This window comes from Saccopteryx bilineata, chromosome 4 (assembly GCF_036850765.1).
Source record: "Saccopteryx bilineata isolate mSacBil1 chromosome 4, mSacBil1_pri_phased_curated, whole genome shotgun sequence".
Classification (NCBI taxonomy): domain Eukaryota; kingdom Metazoa; phylum Chordata; class Mammalia; order Chiroptera; family Emballonuridae; genus Saccopteryx; species Saccopteryx bilineata.
In genome coordinates this window covers 136,299,272-136,321,566 of record NC_089493.1, presented here as the reverse complement: position 1 = coordinate 136,321,566, position 22,295 = coordinate 136,299,272, and the positions used below count along the sequence as shown (strand labels likewise).

At 36.9% G+C, this 22,295-nt stretch overlaps 1 protein-coding gene across 8 annotated transcripts in view; it reads right to left on the bottom strand.

The window, feature by feature from the left end:
* Positions 1-22,295, bottom strand: part of RAPGEF6 (Rap guanine nucleotide exchange factor 6) — a 225,462-nt gene that overhangs the window by 189,593 nt on the left and 13,574 nt on the right. For 7 of the 8 annotated variants that reach the window (XM_066278439.1, XM_066278445.1, XM_066278443.1 and 4 more), the window contains exons 2-4: positions 8,631-8,701; positions 6,565-6,621; positions 4,697-4,780 (exon numbers count right to left, since the gene is read on the bottom strand). In XM_066278439.1, the coding sequence (XP_066134536.1) occupies positions 4,697-4,780; positions 6,565-6,621; positions 8,631-8,701 (212 nt within the window). The remainder of the gene's footprint in view (positions 1-4,696; positions 4,781-6,564; positions 6,622-8,630; positions 8,702-22,295) is intronic. The other variant, XM_066278441.1, reaches the window with a different exon arrangement.

The following is a 22,295-nucleotide window of genomic DNA, read 5'->3' as shown; positions in this document are numbered from 1 at the left end:
ACATTACTCAGTGGGATAAGCAGTTGAAGGAAACTGGCAGTTTGGTGGAGAAACCCCCTTCTGGTAGGCCATCAGTCAGTGACGAGTCTGTAGAGGCTATACAGGATAGCTACCTAAGGAGCCCTAAAGAATCTGTGTGTGAGCCCACATCGAACTGTACTGAATAGGTATGAAAGTGGGAGAGTTTTCCTTTTATTTGGTGCAGATTTCACATTTCTATCGTCTTTTGTTGCTTTCCTGTGACTGGTCAAAAGTACACCATGACTTTACGGGCACACTGTATATTGGTTTGTTTGTTTTTTCCTGTATTTTTCTGAAGCCGGAAACGGGGAGAGACAGTCAGACTCCCGCATGCGCCCGACCGGGATCCACCTGGCACGCCCACCAGGGGGCAACGCTCTGCCCATCAGGGGGCGATGCTCTGCCCCTCCGGGGCGTCGCTCTGTTGAGACCAGAGCCACTCTAGCGCCTGGGGTAGAGGCCGAGGAGCCATCCCCAGCGCCCGGGCCAACTTTGCTCCAATGGAGCCTCGGCTGCGGGAGGGGAAGAGAGAGACAGAGAGAAAGGAGAGGGGGAGGGGTGGAGAAGCAGATGGGCGCTTCTCCTGTGTGCCCTGGCTGGGAATCAAACCCGGGACTTCTGCACGCCAGGCCAACGCTCTACCACTGAGCCAACCGGCCAGGGCCTGTATATTGGTTTTTGTTCACATTAGATACTAGAAAAATACTAATAAAATTTGCAAATAAGTTGAATGGTGTGGGTGACAATAAAAGTGGAAATAATACTTCTTAAAATACTTGTTACACTGTTTATACTTTCCAATAGTACAAATTTATTACTCTGTCAAGAAATTATGTCTTTAGAAAATGGACAATGCTATTTAAAGGTGAAAACCTTTCCCAACCCAATGACAAGAGTGCTTGATAAGTACAGACATGCAATAAACACTTTCTAAATGAATTAATGCCTCAGTGCCTGAGAACTTTGATTAAAATGCTGGTTCCCTTCTTCTTTGCCAACCTAATCTTGATTATCTATAGAAACCATGTCCAAACTCTCCAAGAAAGATTTTCTTTCCATGTCACACAACACATAGGCCCTTTTTATGAGCACCTGTTGGGAGGTTCTAGCAGGGAGCACAGCTACTCATATACCCTTGACCGAAGAACAGTCCTCCTTTACTTTCTTTGAAAGGGAAGCACCTGGAAAGGCAAGGGAGGAAGGGGGCACCTGCCTGGCCAGCCAGATCATCTGAATGAACTCTGGTAATCAATGGGGTGATAGATGCTGCATCCCAGGCAGGCCCTTTTAAAACAAAACAGTCATCCAAATCCAAGGCAAGTCAGTCCTCTTTTTTGTCTTAATGCCTGTGTCTTACATAGAGATGACAATCAATGCTTATTTCCTGAATAAATACATGCATTCAATTGTATAGTATTTAAAAATCACATATAATACAATCCTTGCTTTTTTGCACTACAGTGAGAGTTTACTGTGACAATTAAAAAGTAAATTCAATTCTAGAAAAAGACTAAATTCATTTCAAAAAAAAATTAAATTTCAGTCTTGAATTATTATATTACTTTTGTCCTTTGTTTAAAGTAAATTACAAAATACATATATGACTAGTTTAAATCACATATAAAATTTCATTATAAAACAGAGGGTGCACTTAGATACTTTATTAAAATATACGCAAACTAGAGTTTAGGAGATAAACTCTATAGTATAATAATTCAAGGACCTGTCACTCCCTAAGTGAAGTTTCTAAGGGGTTCATAACTTGGGGCATGACAGGATATTTTTTCCAAGATGATAAGGCACCATCACTACAAGAGACATTACTTGGTCTTTTTTTTTTTTTATTATTTTGGAAGTAACAAATATTGAGTGTACAACTTTGACCTATCTTCAGGGTCTCCTACAATCCAATGACAGCAGTTCATATGCAGTAGAAGTCACTATATCACTGAGCTTTCTGGCCCAGCATTCCCAATCATAACTTTAGTGTCCATGATATAGGGAAGCTCCATGGAGCTTCTCACAAGGACTAACAGAACAATGACTGTGCAGACCCCTATGTCCTCTTCTAAAATAACTATAGCAGGTCCTCAAATAATGTAATTTAATTCAGCATCATTTCATTATAATGCTGGGGGGAAAAAAATCTGATCCCCGTAAGGTGTGGAGTTTGTTTGTTCTTCTCATGTCTGCATATATTTTTTCCAGGTACTCAAGTTTCCTTCCACATCTCAAGGATGTGCATGCATGCTGGTTAATTAGCATGTCCACAATGTTCAGTCTGAATGGGGGGGCAGTGAGCTCTGCAATAGAAGGGTGGGTTTCCACTTAGCGCCCTGAGTTGCTAGGATAGACTCTGGCCACCTCTGACCCTAGACTGGTATAAACGGGTTAGGAAATAATTATACCAAATATTTGTTTTCATTAATCTTCCTTAAATGTATGTAGAGATTCAATGTTTAAAACTAGAAGTGTTTTGGGTCTTTGTTTAGAAGTTGGTTATGTTTCTGAGACCAGAAATATGCCATAGGAATTCAAGTCTTACATCAATTAGCCTATGTTAAACCTGGTTTTGCTGTAAGTCATTTCAATTATAATTGTAGTTTCCAAAAATCCATCTATGCTGTTAACTGACTACTTACTGTATTCTAATTTTTAGAAACAACTTCTGGCTTGCTGCCTAATCATGCATGGGAGATCTGGTGACTATGTAGTATCAACTTCCCTATGTATCAGGAGCTGCATACATAGCCATAAGGGTTGGGCATGAGCAGTAGCTAGCAATCTATTATAAAATAAATATGGTATATGAGATACTGAGTTCGCCCAGGTCCAGAATAAGCTGCACCAATTCCTGTTGCATTCCTCCTCCACCTCAATCTGTGCCTAAGCCCACCTGTGGAGTTCCCTATGACCAGTTACTGAAGAAGAAAAAACTCGAGCCTGTTTTGCAGATATTTCTGCACAACATGTTGGTCCTACCCAAAAGTGGACCGCTCTACTCGGAGGTAACCCCAAAAGAAAGTGGTGAAGGAAAATCCTCCTAGGAAACGGAACTTCAAGTTGTACATCTGATTATCCATTTTGCCTGAATTGAGAAATGGTCAAAATTATTGATCTACACAGATTCATGAGCAGTTACTAATGGTTTGGTTGAATGGTGAGGAACTTAAGGTAAAAGGATTAGAAAACTGGTAATAAAGAAGTCTGGGAACAGGTCTGTAAATGAATCTCTTTCAGAATGGAGAGAGACTTTGAAGATATCTGCATCCCATATGAATGTCCATATGCATGCCCAAAAGGTATCCACTGTAGAGGAGACTTAATAATCAGGTAAACAAAATGACATGCTCTTTGAGTGTCAAACTCTTTTCCCAGCCATCCCTGTGCTTGTTCAATGAACCCATAACTGAAGTGGCCACAGTGGCAGAGATGGAGAATAAACGGACTTAATGCTAATGTTACTGCTGGGCAACTAATCTGCCAACAGCAGTCTTTGTTATGGCACCATTCATTAAATAAGAACTACTATATATTTTATTTGTAAAATAGTCAACAATGTTTTATTCCACTAGTCAAACAGCACGGATTTCATTTAACTAAAGGTGAATGATGGACTGTTTCAGGACTCAAGATATAACTTTAAAAATGGCCTAAAAACTAAGATTTCCCACGCATCTATTGAGTAGACTGCTCTTGATCCTTAATAGCTTTACAACTAAATTAATTTAGCTGCGATCAGAAGTCTTACTTTCTTAAAAGACCAAAAGTCTCTCCTCAACATTATCAGAAAAGTCACTAAAAATTACATTTTCATGTCACCAAACTATAATTTGAGGTCCCACAATGTTAAGAATTGCTGACAAAACAAATTCACCTGGAATAATACAACTGACCATTTTTCTAACTACCCTCCTTCTCATCTTTTACCTAATAATCACAGTTGCTCATGATAATTAACAATTACTTATTAACAGCCAGGCAATGTTCAAGAGTTTTATTATATATCAGTCCATTCATTCCTCAAAACTAGCCCATGATATAAGTCCTATTATTGTCTTCATTTTATAAATGGAAAAACTGAGGCAAAAAGGGATTAAATAATTTTCCCAAGAAGTAGTAGATCACAGACATGAAACTGAGGTAGTCTGGCTCTACACTGTCAACTTCTATAGACCTCTGTTGAGAGCTTTGAGCACTAGCTTGCCAAAATCTCATAAAGACACTTAAGCAGGTACTATTATTATCCTCATTTAACAGTCAAGAAACTAAAATTTGCCTAAAATCAGACAACTAATAAAATCAGGATTATTTTATTTAGTTTGCCTTTTTCTAAAAACCAATTTCTTAACTAGTAAGATATAGTTCCCCTCTCTTTATAATAATATCAATGAATCCAGAAACCATCAGATAAGTCAGATCAAATTTCTCATAAAACAAAAGATCAAATAGGAGTAAGATACATCATGGTATTAACTTAAAAGGTTACACCCTCAGAAATATGAACTATGAGTTTATTCCAGCCAAAGTATTTCCAATTACCAAGAAAGACATAAAATGTATTACTTACTGAGAGAAAACATTCTAAATAAAATAGTTTAACATAAAGACAAAATAAATAAGTATAATGTTAACTTTGCCTCCCTAATGCACTGAGCAGCGAACATAAACGCACCTGCAAGGAGGCAAGACCATGGAGTCTTTCATAAGCACAGATCCAGAAAGCAGGATGTACCAACATCTGGCAATAGTTTCTGAGCTGTTTAAATAAGTAAATATATGAGTAAATAAACACACATTCACATGTATATGGATTCAGTGTGAAATACATAACATGAAATATATCTTAATATTGCAGCTCATTGAAAATTAAGTACAAACGATGTTTACATAGAAAAATCTATAATCGTTATATTTAGACTTCAGAGTGTATGTTTATTAGCTTTAGCTTATTGTATCATTAACTTCACATTCTTCATTTTTGTGTACTAGATCATCACATCTGATGAAGATTAACTTAAATATCGTATTATATCTGCATATTAGAGATTCTATTTCTGGTAACTTTAATGTATACTGAAAACAATATTATTTGGAATTCAAAAATTTATCAATGTTGTATCTTCACTTTCAACTAAATCTGGATCATAATGATCCACTTATTTCTTTTCAATGTTGTTCTGAAAGACATAAAAATATGCCTACCCAGTCTCTCATTTTATATGTTTGAGAGATAAAATAAAGGATTATGAGTGGGCTTGTCTGTCAGCATTTTAGTTCAGCTAAATCTCCAGTGAAAACCCAGAATCTTGTTAGATGTTAGTTCATAATCTAAACTAATCTTTCTCTCAAATATCTTTATCGGACCTAAGGCTTCAATCACTAAAATGCTTTAGCACCTTCATCAAAAATACACTGTTCATTGGTGTTTCCTTTTATTTTTCTAAAGATTGTTATTTATTTATTTTAAAAGATTTTATTTATTCATTTTAGAGAGGGGGGAGAGAGAGAGAGAGAAAGAGAGAGAATGGGGAGGAGCAGGAAGCATCAACTCCCATATATGCCCTGACCGAGCAACAGCTTCAAACCGGTGACCTCAGCATTCCAGGTCGTTCGTTGCTCTATCCACTATGCTACCAGAGGTCAGGCTATTTATTTTTTAGAGATGAGAGAGAGAGAGGGGGAGAGAGAGGGAGGGAGATGTACAAGCATAATGAGATAACAAAATGAAATGGACATTAGATTCTAATGTTGGAATCTCCTAAATCTGAGTGAGGTTTTAAGAATTGTATTCCTAAGAATATTAACAGGAATGAGTCAAGAAAGGCATAAAATGACATGATCAAAATGTTTAATGACACTATTATTCACAATAGTAAAAAACTGGAGGCCCTGGCTGACTGGCTCAGTAGATAGAGCCTTGGTCCAGTATGCAGATGTCCCAGGTTCCATCCCCCATCAGCACACATGAGAAGCGACTACCTGTTTCCCCTCCCTCTCCCTCTTCCCCTCTCTCTGCCCGTGGCTCAACTGGTTAAAGTGCCGGCCCCAAACACTGAGGATAGCTCGGTTGGTCCGAGAGTTGGTCTTAGGTGCTGAGGTCAGCTCAGCTGATTGGAGCATTGGCCCCAGATGGGGGTTGCCAGGTGGATTCCAGTTGGGGTGCATGCAAGAGTCTGTCTATCTCTCCTCCACTCACTTAAAAAAAAGAATTAAAAAAACTGGAAACAACTTAAATATCTGTTAACAGGATATATGAATTGTGTTTTCACACAACTGTATACTAAAACTGACTAGAGCCTTCTGGAGAGCTGACATGTTCTGTATGTTCACACAGGTAGGAGTCACACGGCTATATTTGTTTATTAACCTTTGTCGCACTGCACATCTTTTGTGTGCTATATGCCTGCTGTATTTCATAGTCTGTCAATATATTTCAATCTGCTCCACAGAATATCTCCAGAATGAAATAAACTTCAAAGCTAAAAGTAAAAATTTAAACATTAAAGCAATTAACTTAAGCAAATTATGGAAAATACTTACCAAAAAAGAATTTGATTGCCACTGTATCTCTCATAGCGTGCTCTTGCAGACATTAATCTAAAATATTTTAAAAAGTAAAAATTTTAAAGATTTTACTTTAAATTTTGTTTAAAAAATTCTATTATGGACACCTCAACAGAAAATGATCAGCTCTACCACTAAATTTTCTACTAAAATACAAGAATTTAGAAATATATACATTAAATGTAATATTTTCAAAAACAATCAGACACTAAATGGCAACAAGTAAAATACTTTTATGTGTATTCTATAACCTGTAAAATAATGTTCCTTTTCATTATGAAAAAATATGCGTTTGATTCAAACAATTCTTATGTGAAGAAGTCACTGGCAGAGACAAACACAAACACAAAAATCTGTTGAATATATAAATTTGCTTATATTTAAAAAATAATCTTAGTATCACTAAATGTTCTAATTTTCAGTGTTCTTTTTACTTGACACACACTAACATCTGAATTATGTTACACAGAAAACAAAGTGATAAATTCCAAAGAATTGATTAGCAATCTGGTCCATATCCCAAAACTTAAAGAACTAGAGAAAGGGATGGATAAGCTGGGCATGGAAAGAAAACACATTTTGGCCCTGGCCGGTTGGCTCAGCGGTAGAGCGTCGTCGGCCTGGCGTGCAGGAGTCCCGGGTTCGATTTCCAGCCAGGGCACACAGGAGAGGCGCCCATCTGCTTCTCCACCCCTCTCCCTCTCCTTCCTCTCTGTCTCTCTCTTCCCCTCCCACAGCCGAGGCTCCACTGGAGCAAAGATGGTCCGGGCGCTGGGGATGGCTCTGTGGCCTCTGCCTCAGGCGCTAGAATGGCTCTGGATGCAACAGAGCAATGCCCCAGATGGGCAGAGCATCACCCCCTGGTGGACATGCGGGGTGGATCCTGGTCGGGCGCATGCGGGAGTCTGTCTGACTGCCTCCCCGTTTCCAGCTTCAGAAAAATGAAAAAAAAAAACCGCACATTTTAATTAAATGTTATGCACAGTTGCAATAGTTAGTGCTTTACAGCACTCAAAAGTGTTTTTATACATACAGGATGGGGAAAAAGCCGGTTTACAGTTGTTTGTATGGTAAATAATATAATATTAATATAAGAATAAACTGTGTTTCTTGTACTCACAACTGTAAGTCTACTTTTGACCTACCCAGTAAAATCATAAAGACATTAGGTAGAAGGAGAGAAAACTCATTTTACAAGAACAGAAAAATGAGATTCATAAAGTTTATGGATCTTGACCACAAGAGCTTATACCAAATCAAGAATCCTGCTTCTTCTGCTTAATATACACTAATTCATACCAGGCCCATTTCAAGCATTTCACATATTGTAGTAAATATCAATAGGAATTACAAAAAGAAAAGTTTTGTGTTCATGGACTATCAACATACTGAGTGAGCGCTGTGTTTTGTTTCACATAGTTACAGTTGACCCTTAAACAATATGGGTTTGAAATGAGCAGGTCCACATATATGTGTATTTTTTTCAGTAAGTACTATAAATGTATTTCTCTTCCTTATGATTCTTTTTTAAATTTATCTATTTTTTAAAGATTTTATTTATTCCTTTTAGAGAGAGGAGACAGAGAGAGAGAGAAGGGAGGGAGGAGCAGAAAGCATCAACTCCCATATGTGCCTTGACCAGGGAAGCCCGGGGTTTCGAACCAGCGACCTCAGTGTTCCAGGTCGATGCTTTTACCCACTGCGCCACCACAGGTCAGGCTTCCTTATGATTCTTCAATAACATTTTCTTTTCTCTAGCTTACTTCATTATAAGAATACAGTATATAATACATATATCATATAAAATATGTGCTGATAGAATGCTTATGTTATTAGTAGGGCTTCCGATCAACAGCAGGTGATTAGTACATAGTTATATTTTGGGAAAGTCAAAAGAATATGGGATTCCCATGGTTAAAAACCACAAATTCCTTATACTTATCCCACAAAAAGCCCCTAAAAGATTTGGCCCCCGCAACTATCCACCTAAACTCATCTGGTGAGCTCCACAGCACAGGCTCTTAAGCAAGCATCGCACTTACCTAAGCTGATGTTCCCTGAGGTTAGATAGTATTTCCATTCCATGAAGATAAGAATAAATAGTGTTTAAGTCCTAAAGGAAAGAAAATACTTTAGATTATTTTAAACATACTTTTAAAAATATGACATCCCACAATTCTGATTTTAAGCCAACAACCACTTATGATAGAATTGTGAACTTGGAAGAGACATAAAATCTCTGAATCATGAGATCTGAAAAGGTAGAAAGAACTCTCTTAACCCCTCCTCAGCATGGCTGATGGCCTGTACTCAAACAATGACAAAAATTACAATTATTTCATATGAAAGTCTATTTCATTTCTGAGTAGATGTAACCTTTCTTCTTCAGTGACCTCCAAGTACAGTGTGTGTCCGTAAAGTCACGGTGCACTTTTGACCAGTCACAGGAAAGCAACAAAAGACGATAGAAATGTGAAATCTGCACCAAATAAAAGGAAAATTCTCCCAGTTTCATACCTATTCTGTGCAGTCCGATGTGGGCTCACACACAGATTTTTTAGGGCTCCTTAGGTATCTATCCTGTATAGCCTCTACAGACTCGTCACTGACTGACTGATGGCCTACCAGAACGGGGTTTCTCCACCAAACTGCCAGTTTCCTTCAACTGCTTATCCCACCGAGTAATGTTATTCCTTTGCGGTGGTGCTTTGTTATAAACGTGCCGATATTCACGTTGCACTTTGGTCACGGATTCAAAGTTAGCGAGCCACAGAACACACTGAACTTTCCTCTGTACCGTCCACATCTCAACTGGCATGGCTGTGGGCTGCTCCGCTTGTATACACGGAGTTACATCATCATCTGTGCATGCACACATGCTGCCACATCATCCTACAGAAACTGGAAAGGTTTTCTTTTTATTTGGTGTAGATTTCACATTTCTATAGTCTTTTGTTGCTTTCCTGTGACTGGTCAAAAGTACACCATGACTTTATGGACACACTGTGTTTGCAAGTTATATCATTTTTTGAATCTTACTGTCCGTCTCCCCCCCCCCCCCCCCGACTGCACAGTCTCAGCATTTGCAGGTTTTCTATCTTTAAGCATCTTGGCTGACCTCCCCTGGAGATGACCTGATCTGTCAATACTCCTCTTAAAATATGACTTTCTAAGAAATCTTCTTCTGAAGGGATTCAAAGTGATATTAATGTACCACCTAGGTGCAATGGTCGGCAAACTCATTAGTCAACAGAGCCAAATATCAACAATACAACGATTGAAATTTCTTTTGAGAGCCAAATTCTTTAAACTTAAACTATATAGGTAGGTACATTGTTATTAACTTAATTAGGGTGGAGTACCCTTTGTGGAAGAGCCACACTCAAGGGGCTAAAGAGCCACATGTAGATCGCAAGCCGGTTTGCTACGGACCTAGACAAACAAGATGCCCAATGAGACAATTCTACTGTTCACTCTCTGAAAGAGAGTTCAGGAACCTTTCTCTAGCCTTCATTCAGATAACTAAGTATTTAAAACACCAGTATGATACAGTATAACCACCCAAGAGCAGTGGTACAAAAAGGAGAATGTGGGAGCAGTCAACATTAGGGACAGAAAGAGGCATTCTGCCACGGATGCTATGTAGAATGTTGGTATACAGGGATTATAACCAGTTTAAATTATCTACATAAAATGTACTTCCTTATTCTTTTATAAGGAATAATGCCTTAACACCAGGGTAGACTGCTCTCACACACTGCTTTCCTGCTTTGATATGCAACTGGACAAGAGAATTATCAGATGAGAAAAGAAAAAGAAAAGACACCTAAGACAACTTGTTTTTTTCAACAGGGTAGTAAAACAACATAGAAGAGAAACAGCAATAATTTTTATTCGAAAAATTACAACTGCCAATTTACTGTGATGGATTCAAAGACCATACATACCTCTGCTAAATCCTTACTAAGATGAGAGTGATAAATCTTTTTAAGTATTTTTTAGAGGATGAGTAGATTCAAATAGGAAACCACAGCAAATGAGAAAGGACTATAAAATACTAAAAGCAGATAGAGTAGCTGGTATGGTAAAGTGTATTTCCCAAGATGGCTACAAAGATGACATTTCTTATCCCATAAGTTCTTTTGAAATGAGACGTTACCACTCCCCCATTAAAAATTGGAACCTATGTGCCCTCCCCATGGATCTGGGTGGTCCTCTGATTTTTTCAGAGCAAAAGAATGTGGCAGAAGTGAGAGTGTATAACTTCTAAGACTCAAGTACCCTGAGACCACCAATGCTGTGAGAAAGCCCAAGCTGGCCTCACTGACAGAGAATGGCCAAATGAAACAGCACCAAGCACCAGAATGTAAATGAACTCCTTCTTCTTAGATGAATCCAGCGATAGAACCAAGAGAAGGATCTCAGTCAAACATTCATGGGGCAAAAGACCCAACCTCCTATCCAAAATCTTCTGAACTGAGGTAATAAATAGAGTCCTGGCAAAAGTCTGGCTCACAAGGACTTACTGAGCCTGGAAACCCATCTAACAGCGTCTCTCCACTCCCCCACCCAAGTTTATAATTAGAATTTATATTAACCCCCAAGTTGGAATGACCCCCACAATGGGCCTATGGACTAAAAGCTGTCATAGTGGAAAAAGTCAAGTGAAAACTTATGAAATTACCTCACTCCTCAGAACAAAATAGTAAATAAAATAATACAGTTTCCAGAGTGTCATCGGTAAAGAATAAAATCATTCAGGGTGACGCAGAAAGCAGATGGATGCTAGAAAATGACTATAGACTGCCATAGATTTAACCAAATTCTAGCCTTTTCCACAGCTGCAGCCCCAGATATTAATACCATTGCTGGAACTGATTATTTCAGCTTCAGGTATTGATTTGGTGAATGCATTTTTTTTCCATCCCAATTACAAAAGAGGATCAGAAACAGTTTGCATTCATGTGGGACAATATTATCTTACTTTTTTTTGCATTAGGATTATTTTAACACTTGCTCTCTATCATAATATAATCTGAAGACATCTAGACCTTCTGACCCATTACATAGTTGATTTGCTGATTAAACAGAATGAACAAGAGAATGAGCAAGAGGTGGCTAGTACCCTAGAGTTTTTGGTAACAGATTCAGAAAGTGGGAGGTAAACTGTATGAGGACTCAAAGACCTGCTACTTTAATGTTTTTTAGGGGTGCAGTGGTCAGAGGCATTAAAGGACATACCCTCCAAAGTAAAAGACAAATAGTTGAAACTTCAGCTTTAGGTAAAGATGGAATAAGATGGACTAAATTTACTCTCCACCTTAAACAACTAAATATCAAAACCATAAACCATATTTTTCACTCCATAAGACACACACACACCCTCCAAAAGTGGAGGGGAAAATGCCCGTGTGTCTTTTGGAGCGAAAATTACGGTATTTTATTAAATATTTTAACACATCATTTGGTTCAGAACATTTTTTTTCTTATTTTCCTCTTTAAAACCCTAGGTGTGTCTATGGTCAGGTGCGTCTTATGGAGTGAAAAATATGGTATATGAAACAATTTTCAAGAGACTAAGACCTCAGGAAACAAAACACAGAGAAAGCAGAGAGGGGGGAACATGAGGTGATTGATTTACATGATTATCAGTCCTTACTGGGGGTACCACCTTTGAGTTGAGGAAAGAAGCTGACAGTCTGGGGAGCAGGTGGCTAGAGTGTGCAGAGCAGAAGAGAAAGAGAGCGTGCGCGTGCTAGCTCAACACAGAGAAGAAGTATGTTCTGGAAACGTACAGAGGTTCTTATTTGAGTCTTAAGTTTAATACTGCTCATCTCATGCATGTGAAGAAATACCTGAAGTCAAGGACAGAACCACTGGAAAAGATACAGTAGTGATCCGCAAACAGGACTGATTTTGTCTCATGGGTGACAGAGCAATGTCTGTTACATTTTGGGCTGTCATGATTTGTGGGGGGAGAATTGCTACTAGTATCAAGTGACTAGAAGTCAGAAATGCTAATAAACATTCTATAATGCTCAGGACAAGGTCCTAGACTCTAAGATTTAATAGGCCAAATGTCAACAGTACTGAGGTTTAAACACCCTGATTTATTTTTGTGAACAGTTCCCAAAACTCAAACAGTAACAGAAAGAGTTCCAGTTCCCATCAGGCAAAGTGAAATATCTTACAAATCACAGTGCACTTAGGAGAATACTCAGGAAGATTTGGACTCAGTATTGAGGCAAAATTAACCATAGACTAGATGCTACTCTAGAGGTGCTACATAACAACTTAAAGAAAAAAAATGTCTAAAAGAATAAAATGTTTTGCTCTGCAGGAGCCCCCTGGTCAAGGCACATATGAGAAAGCAATCAATGAACAACTAAGGTGTCACAACAAAGAATTGATGCTTCTCATCTCTCTCCCTTCCTGTCTGTCTGTCCCTATGTGTCCCTCTGTCTCTGTCACACACACAAAAAAATCTCAAAAAAATATATATTCCATATGTTCACATGAAACATATTCCATATGCTCTGGAAGACAAAAGATTAAAAATAGAAACAGTTTTTAAAACCTCAGAGATGAAAACTGTAATACCTGAGAAGGAAAATAATGGACGGGATGAAAAGCACATTAGACACTGCAGATAATTAATCCTGCAAAATGGCAGTAAAGAGCTAAAACCACCACACCTGAAACCCAGACATTGGTTTCTAAGTAACATTTCCTTAAAGGAAACCAGGGTTCCCTGGATAAATGGATGATTTCAGTATTAGGGCAAGGAAAAGTACAAGCCTATAACATTCTTTTGTGCTAGAAAGGTATTGCTTAAAGACTAATGGGGTCATGTCAAAAGGACATAGAAGCTGACTCTGAAAGGGCTTACACTAGCTATATTTTGGGCAATCAAATAAAAACAATAATGACAATATTAAAAATACAAAAATAATCCTTGAATCACAGTGATCTTTTTAAAGAGGGAGAAAGTAAGGTGGGGAAAGTTCTTCTATACAAAATCCCAGCCAATAAATGTATAATGAATATACAATTTAAAAATTATCACTTCGTAACAGCAAAGTAATAATTTAGGCAAGGATCATCAATGCACGCTAAAGCTAAAACACTGGTGGAAATAATGATAACCACACATTCTCAAAGTTATCATTTTCAGGATCAGTTACAGCTTATAGCACTGCACCTTCACACCAGAGAGATACAGGTGATCACAATTAGCATCCCCAATAATAGCAAGAACTGACAATAGGTGTTTTCCGATGGGAGGAGATAGGAAGTACGGAACACCTCCACCTACTTTCTCAAGAAAATAATCAACCTGAATGTTAACATGAGAAACCAGATGAATCCAAATTATGGTAATTCTAGAAGACAAGTAGCCAGACCTTTCAAAAAGCCATGTTCACAAAAGGAAGAAAAACGAGGACTATTCTAGATTAAAAGAGACTAAAGAGATATGACAATGAATGTAATGTACCTTGACTGGATCCTGGAGTGAAAAGCAAAAAACGGTAAGAAACATCCTGGAGACAGTGGTGAGGGGTTGAAGTGTCATCAGGTCTGCAATTTTCAAATAGTTCAGCAAAATAAAGTATATGCTAGAGAGACAATATAAGGTAAATATGGCAAAAGTCTTCCAATGTTTCAGTAAGTTTTAATTTTTTTTTAAATACAAAGATAAAGGGTGGAAAACATATGACTATTTCCTGCTTTCTTCAAGTGAGGACCTCATTTAAAATTGAAGAAAAAACAAAGAGCTTCCCAGACAAGAAAAAGCTGAAGGATTTTGTTACCATCACACCAGTATTATGAGAAATGTTAAAGAGCCTACTTTAAGAAGAAAAAGGAGAAAGAAGAGAAAACAAAAATAGAAGAACATAGTTAAAAGAATAAAATAGCAATTAATATGTACCTGTCAATAATCACTTTAAATGTAAATGGCAATCCAAAGACAAAGGTTAGCTAAACAAATAAGAAAGCAAGACTTACATATATGCTGTCTACAACAGACCCACCTCCAGAATGAAAGATACATACAAATGAAAAAGATATCTCATGCAAACTGAAATGAAAATAAAGCTGAGTAGCAATACTTGTATCTGACAAAATCAATTTAAAACAAAGGCTATAGACACAAAGGATACAACAGAATGATAAAGGAAGCAATCCAACAAGAGGACATAATCCTTGTAAACCTTTATGGACTCAACACAGAAGCACTTAAATATATAAAACAAATCTTGATGAACATAAAGAGAGAGAGTGACAGATTAGGAGATTTTAACACTCCATTGACATCAGTGAATAGATCTTCCACACAGAAAATCAACAAGGAAACAGCAGCCTTAAATGACACATCAGATCAGATGGATTTAACTGATATCTTCAGAGCATTTCATCCCAAAGCAGCAAAATACACATTGAAGTGCACATGAAACATTTTCTACAATAGACCATGTTAGTACACAAAACAAGTCTTGATAAATTTAAGTTTTAAATAACTTCAAGCATCTTTTCTGACCATAATGGTAAGAAACTAGAAATCAATCAGAAGAAAAAAAAAACCCCCAAAATACACAAAGACAGGGAGGCTAAATAACAATGAGATCAAGAAAGAAATCAAGATACCTTTAAACAAATAAAAATGAAAAAACAAAAACCCAAAAATCAATGGGACACAGCAAAAGCAGTCCTAAGAGAGAAATTCATATCATTACAGGCCTACCTCAAATATCAAGAAAAAATTCAAATAAATCTAACTTTACACTTAAAGGGACTAGAAAAAGAGCAACAAACAAAGCCCAAAGTGACTAGAAGAAAGAAGATAATCAAGATCAAAGGAGAAATGAATAGAATCTTAAAAACAAACAAACAAACAAAAAACAATACAAAAGATCAATGAAACCAAGAGCTGGTTCACTGAAAAGATAACAAGATTGACAAACCTTTAACCAAACTCATCAAACAACAAAGAAAAACAAAAACAAAAAAGGGAGGACCTAAATAAATAAAATAAAAAAATGAAACAGGAGAAGTAACAACTGATCCCATAGAAAAAGAATTGTAAGAAAATAGCATGAACAGCTACCAACAAATTGGACAATCTGGACACAGTGGATAAATTCCTAGAAACAAACAATCTTCCAGAAGTGAATCAGGAAGAATCAGAAAACCTGAATAGATGGACTACAACTAATGAAACAGAAACAAATCAAAAAATCCCCAACAAACAGAAGTCCTGGACATGATGGTTGCAAAGATGAATTTTACTTAAACATACAAAGAATTAACACCTAGCCTTCTTAAAACTATTCCAAAAAATTCAAGAGAGGAGACTCCCAAGCTAATTTTATGAGGGTTGCATTATCCTAGTTCCAAAGCCAGATAAAGGCACTACAAAGAAAAAAAATTATAAGCCAATATTCCCAACAACCATAAATGCTAAATCCTCAACAAAATACTGGCAAACCGGATCCAGCAATCCATTAAAAAGATCATGAACCATAATGAAGTAAGATTTATCCTGAGATGCAAAGTTGATACAATATCCACAAATGAATAAATGTGATACAACATGTAAAATGAAGGATAAAAATCAGACGATCATCAATAGATGCCAAAAAAGCATTTGATAAAATCCAGCACCCATTTATAATAAAAAACTATCAGCAAAACAGGAAAAGAGAAAACATACCTCAATGTAATAAAGGCCATATATGTGCAAACCCACAGCCACATCGTATCAATGGGCAAAAACTGAAAGTGTTTCCTTAAGTTTGGGAATAAGACAGGGATGTCTGCTTTTGCCAATCTTATTCAACATAGTACTGGAAGTCCTAGTCACAGCAATAAGACAACAAAAAGACATAAAATGCATCCAAATTGGAAAGGAAGAAGTAAAACTATTATTTGCAGATGACATGATACTGTACATAGAGAACCCTAAAGATTCTACCAAAAAACTACTAGAACTGACAAATTCAGTAAAGTAGCAGGATATAAAATATATATCCAAAAACCAGTTGCATTTCCATACACCAATAATGGAACTTTCAAAATGGAACACTAAGAAAATAATCCCATTTACAACTGCATCAAATAAAATAAAATACCTAGAATTCAATTTAACCAAGGATATAAAAGACTGTACTTGGAAATAAGACACTAAAGAAGACAAAAATAAGTGGAAGCATACACAGTGTTCATGGATAGAAAGAATTAACATCATTAAAATGCCCATACTATTCAAAGAAATCTATAGATTCAACATAAATCCTGTCAAGATACCAATGGCATATTTCACAAAACTACAACATTCCAAATACTTATATAGAACCACAAAAGACTCCAAACAGCCACAGCAATCTTAAGAACAACCAAGTGGGAGAAATCATGGTCCCTGATATCAACCTGTATCAGCAATTTTCGAACAGTGTGCTGCCTGAATTTCTAAAACGTGCAATAACTGATTATTTAATCAGGGGCACTAACCTCTTTTCCCTTAGATTGTTAATTTTTTAAAATTTTCTTAATGTTAATTTTATTGATTTTAGAGAAAGGAAGGGAAGGAGAGAGAAAGGGAGAGAGAGGAAGGAAGAGAGACAGGAAACATCCATCTGTTCCTGTATGTGCTCTGATGGAGATCAAAAACCAGCAACCTCTGCACTTTGGTATAATGCTCCAACCAACTGAGTTATCTGGCCAGGGCTAGATTGTTAAATTAAAAAATGACAACATCCAACACAGTAACAGTCATCTAGTGTGAATGAATCAAAATTGTACCTATTTTTTTGTCAGATAGGCAATACATATATTTTTGGTATGCCAGTGATTTTTAGTAATTAGTACATGTGTGCCATGAGATGAAAAAGGTTTAAAATCGCTGAATTATACAAGGCCATAGAAATCAGAACAGCATGGTACTGACATAAAAACAAATATAAATATAGATCATGAAATCAAATAGAAAGCCTAGAAATAAATCCATGCCTTCATGATCAATTAATATTTGACAGAGGAGGCAAGAACATACAATGGAATATAAAGACAGTCTATTAAATAAGTGGCATTGGGAAAATTGGACAGTTATGTGCCAAAATTGAAATAGACCACCTTCTAATACTATTTACAAGAATAAATGGATTAAAGACTAAAATGTTAGCCTCACATAACCATAGAAATCCTAGAAGAAAACATAGGCAGTAAAACCTCAGATATTTTTCATAGCAAGACTTTTTCTATGTCTCCTCCGACAAGGGAAGCAAAAGAAAAAATAAACAAATGGAAATACATCAAACTAAAAAAATTTTTGCACAATAAAGGAAACAATCAACAAAATTAAGGTAACCCACTGAACTAAAGAATATATTCTAGCCTGACCAGGCGGTGGCGCACTGGATAGAGCATCGGACTGGGATGCAGAGGACCCAGGTTCGAGACCCCGAGGTCACCAGCTTGAGCGCGGGCTCATCTGGTTTGAGCAAAAGCCCACCAGCTTGAACCCAAGGTTGCTGGCCCCAGCAAGGGCCTACTCGGTCTGCTGAAGGCCTGCGGTCAAGGCACATATGAGAAAGCAATCAATGAACAACTAAGGTGTTGCAACACGCAATGAAAAACTAATGATTGATGCTTCATTCACATCTCTCTCTGTTCCTGTCTGTCCCTGTCTATCCCTCTCTCTGACTCACTCTCTGTCTCTGTAAAAAACAACAAACAAACAAACAAACAAACAAAAACAATAAAAAGGCTTTTCTCTGAGTTTTGGTGACCTTTAAAAAAAAAAAAAAAAGAACATATTCCACCAATGATACATCTGGTAAGGAGTTAATAACCAAAATCTATAAAGAACTTATACAACTCAACACCAAAAAACAAACAATCCAATTATAAAATGGGAAAAGGACCTAAATAGACATTTCTCCAAAGGACATAGAGATGGCCAACAGACATGAAAAGATGCTCAATGCCACTAATCATCAGAGAAATACTATTTAAAACCACAATGAGGTATCACCTCATACTTGTCAGAATGGCTATCATGAATATATCAAAATTGGCGATGATATGGGGAAAAGAGAACCTTAGTGCACTAATGATGGGAATGCAGATTGGTACAACATTGTGGAAAGCAGTATGGAATTACCTTAAAAAATGAAAAATGGAACTGCCTTATGATCCAGCAATCCCAGTTCTGGGAATAGATTCAAAGAAATCAATACACTGCTTTGAAAGCATAAACGCACCCCTATGTTCACAGTGGTATTATTCACAATAGACCTAATTTGAAAGCAGCACAAGTGCCCATGAGTAGATGAGTGGATAAGCTGTGGAATACTACTCAGCCGTAAAAAAGAAGGAAATCTTACCTTTTGCAACAGCATGGAAGTACTGGAGTGTTATGCTAAGTGACATGAGCTAGTCAGACAAAGACAAGTACCATATGATTTCATTTGTATGCAGAATCTAAAGAACAAAACGACTAACAAAAATATTTACCACACAAATATTAGGCAATTTCCCTCAAAAACAGTATTATTCTACTCTGCCTCAGAGTCATTTAAGGAGCTCTTAAATAATCCAAACTCCACTTGGCATCTGTGACACTCATAAACCCCTCTAAAAAAATCTACTGTGATGAATTCTTCTCCTTTTATATAGTTGAATGCTTTTAAGAAGCAAAACTAGTGTAGGCTACTATCCTCTGAAAACAAGTTTAAGTTGTAAACAGAACAGTATAAGACTGTTTCCATCTGACAGTCCAAGGACTGGCACTGATCTGCTGGCAATTTTGTGCCAGCTGATGAAAGTGTTAACCACCATATAGAGTCTATAATCACTGGTCCATAATCTTCATACAACATCAGGGTGGTTAACTTTTTTGTTGACCAGCATAAAATTACTAGTGGACCGGCAGATGAAAAGCACTGGTGTAAGAAATCCCACATCAAGCACAACTGTTCTCTCACTCTACATAAAACTTGAGAATTATACACTCCCATTAAATTGACATAGCACCTTTAAGTACTTTGTACAGCACTGGCAAGATTAAACAAAAGGCACTTATATTTAGGAAAATATTAGGCATCTACACTACTCACAAAAATTAGGGGATATCTTATCACTTTGTATTCATTTAGAAATATCCCCTAATTTTGGTGAGCAGTATATAGATGTTAGTACAGAAAACAACTTAAAGTTCACTGTGCTGATAAAGGGAAAGCAGAGGGGAGCTACTCAACTGAAGAAATCACTGATGATCATTAGAGACATGCAAATTCAAACCACATGAGATATCACCTCACACCTGTCAGAATGACTATCCTCTCAATAAACAAGTGTTGGTAAGGATGTGGAGAAACGGGAACCCTTCTGCCCTGTTGGTAGGAATGCAGATTGGTACAGCCACTGTGGAAAATAGTATGGCATTTCCTCAAAAAAATATAAATGGAACCGCCTTATAACCCAGCAATTCCACTTCTAGATATAAAATATATCCAAAGAAACCCAAATTAGTAATTTGAAAGAACAAATGAACACCTATGCTCATTGCAGTATATTTTCCAATAGCCTAGATACGGAAGCAACCCAAGTGCCCATCAGTAGAGAAGTGGATAAAAAAGTAGTGGTAAATACATACAATAAAATATTAATTGCCCATAAAATAGAACAAAATCTTACTATTTGCGACAGCATAGACAGACCTAGCGGGTGTTATGCTAAGTGAAATAAATTATCAGAGAAAGACAAATACCATATGATTTCACCTACATGTGGAATCTAAAGAACTACAAATAAAACAGAAACAGACTCATAAAGAACTGACTGATGCTCCCAGAGGGGAGTAGGAATTGGGGACTGGGTGAAAAAGGTGAAGGGATTGAGAAGTACAGATTGGTAGTTACAAAACAATCATGGGGATGCAAAGTACAGCATAGGGAATATAGTCGATAATATTATAATAACTGTGTGGTGTCAGGTAGGTACTGGAAATAACGGGGATCATTTTGTAAAGTGTATGACTAACCATAATGCTGTACACATGAAACTAATACAAATAATACTGAATGTAAACTGTAATTTTTAAAAAAATTTTTAATTAAAAAACAAAGATAAAATATAATTGCCAGGAAAAACAAAGTCACTGATTATACATGCAACCTCGAGAAAGACATTTTTATTTTTTTAAAGTTTAGTGTCTTTATCTGTAAGTAACTCGTTTCACTAGCTCTTGACCCCACCAGCTGAAGTATTTCTGGGAGTGCTATATATACTATGTGGTCACAGACACAATCTAGATGAAGCTGCTACTTCTGCCATGTACTAAATGTGCTGTCCAATGAGACAGCACACTTGATAAGACAGATCTGCTGTCTCTTCCATATGCCAAAGCCTGAAGTCCTCCAGCCTCCCAAGTTTCAGTTTATGGCAAAAAAGTGAAGAATGGTATAGTGCTGGGGTAATAGGGCCTATTTATGCCTCCATAGATCAAATTTTCAATAAAGTGGCTCATTCCATTTTTATTTACAGCTAGACCTCCATTTCCACAGACTGGTCCAAGGTAAAGCCAAAAATGATAACCACAATATTATAGAGCTCACAATCACTCCAGACCTTCCCAAAAACCCAGGACGTTGTCACATAGTAAAGCTCATCATGCTTGGCTTCTCCTCTTGACAGAATTTTCTCTTAGAGAAGCTCTTCATCTCTCAGAAACAAAATTGTATGGTGTCTAAACTCCTTGATGGTCAGTTTTTCTCAAGTTGGGAATCTCCAATATATGTAAAACGAGGTGCACAGAGATGTGTAATAAAGGTCTCATCCAGTTCTAAAATTCCCTTTCCCTCCAATTGAGTTTACAAATAAAGGTCAAAGGACCCACAAGCATAAATAAGTTCTTTTACTTTTCAACAGACCCTCTGAATGCGCATCTGCTGTAGAAAACAACAGAATCTTTGTGCTGCCATCCTCAGAGATGTAACAGTGATTCAAAGTCTCTCAGTACAGTGATGCTGTTTCAACAATTCTTTAAAAACCTTTACAAATGTACATTTAAATATTATTATTCTAAATTCTGAAACAAATTATTACAAGAACACTAAATTTTACATTCTTTCCATCCTCTAACTTTTGGTAACAAAGATAAGCTATTTTAAAGTAACTTTTTTCTGATTATAAATAGGCAATTATATTAGTACCTAGCTGAGCATCAAATTTCTGCCCAACAAAAGTTTTAAGGCATTTGATTAAAAACATGAAAAGTCAAAAATGGCATTTAACTGTATTCCTGTTTCTTGAATTAGAACCTTCTGAAATGGAGTTTATATTAAGCTCCTGAAGTAATTCTGACAAATAGAGGCAAGAAGTATTGTCCACTGTGCTGTACTCTCTGTGTGCTCTACAAATGATGGGAAAGCATGTTTACAGTCCTGAAATTAGCATTTGGACAAAAGATCTGGGCTCCAGCACTGAGAACTTGAGTGATGCTAGGCAGGTTACCTAACTTCTCTGAGGCTGAAAATCTTTTGAGGATGTGTGGACTAAAGAGATAATATAGGTAAAATGTTTAGCACAGTGCCTGTCATAATGAATATTTAATAAGTGATAGCCATACATATTAACTTAACTTGTTATTTCCTCTGATTGGAATGCCATTTTCTGGCTTGACAAATTCAGATTCCTCAATGGAAATC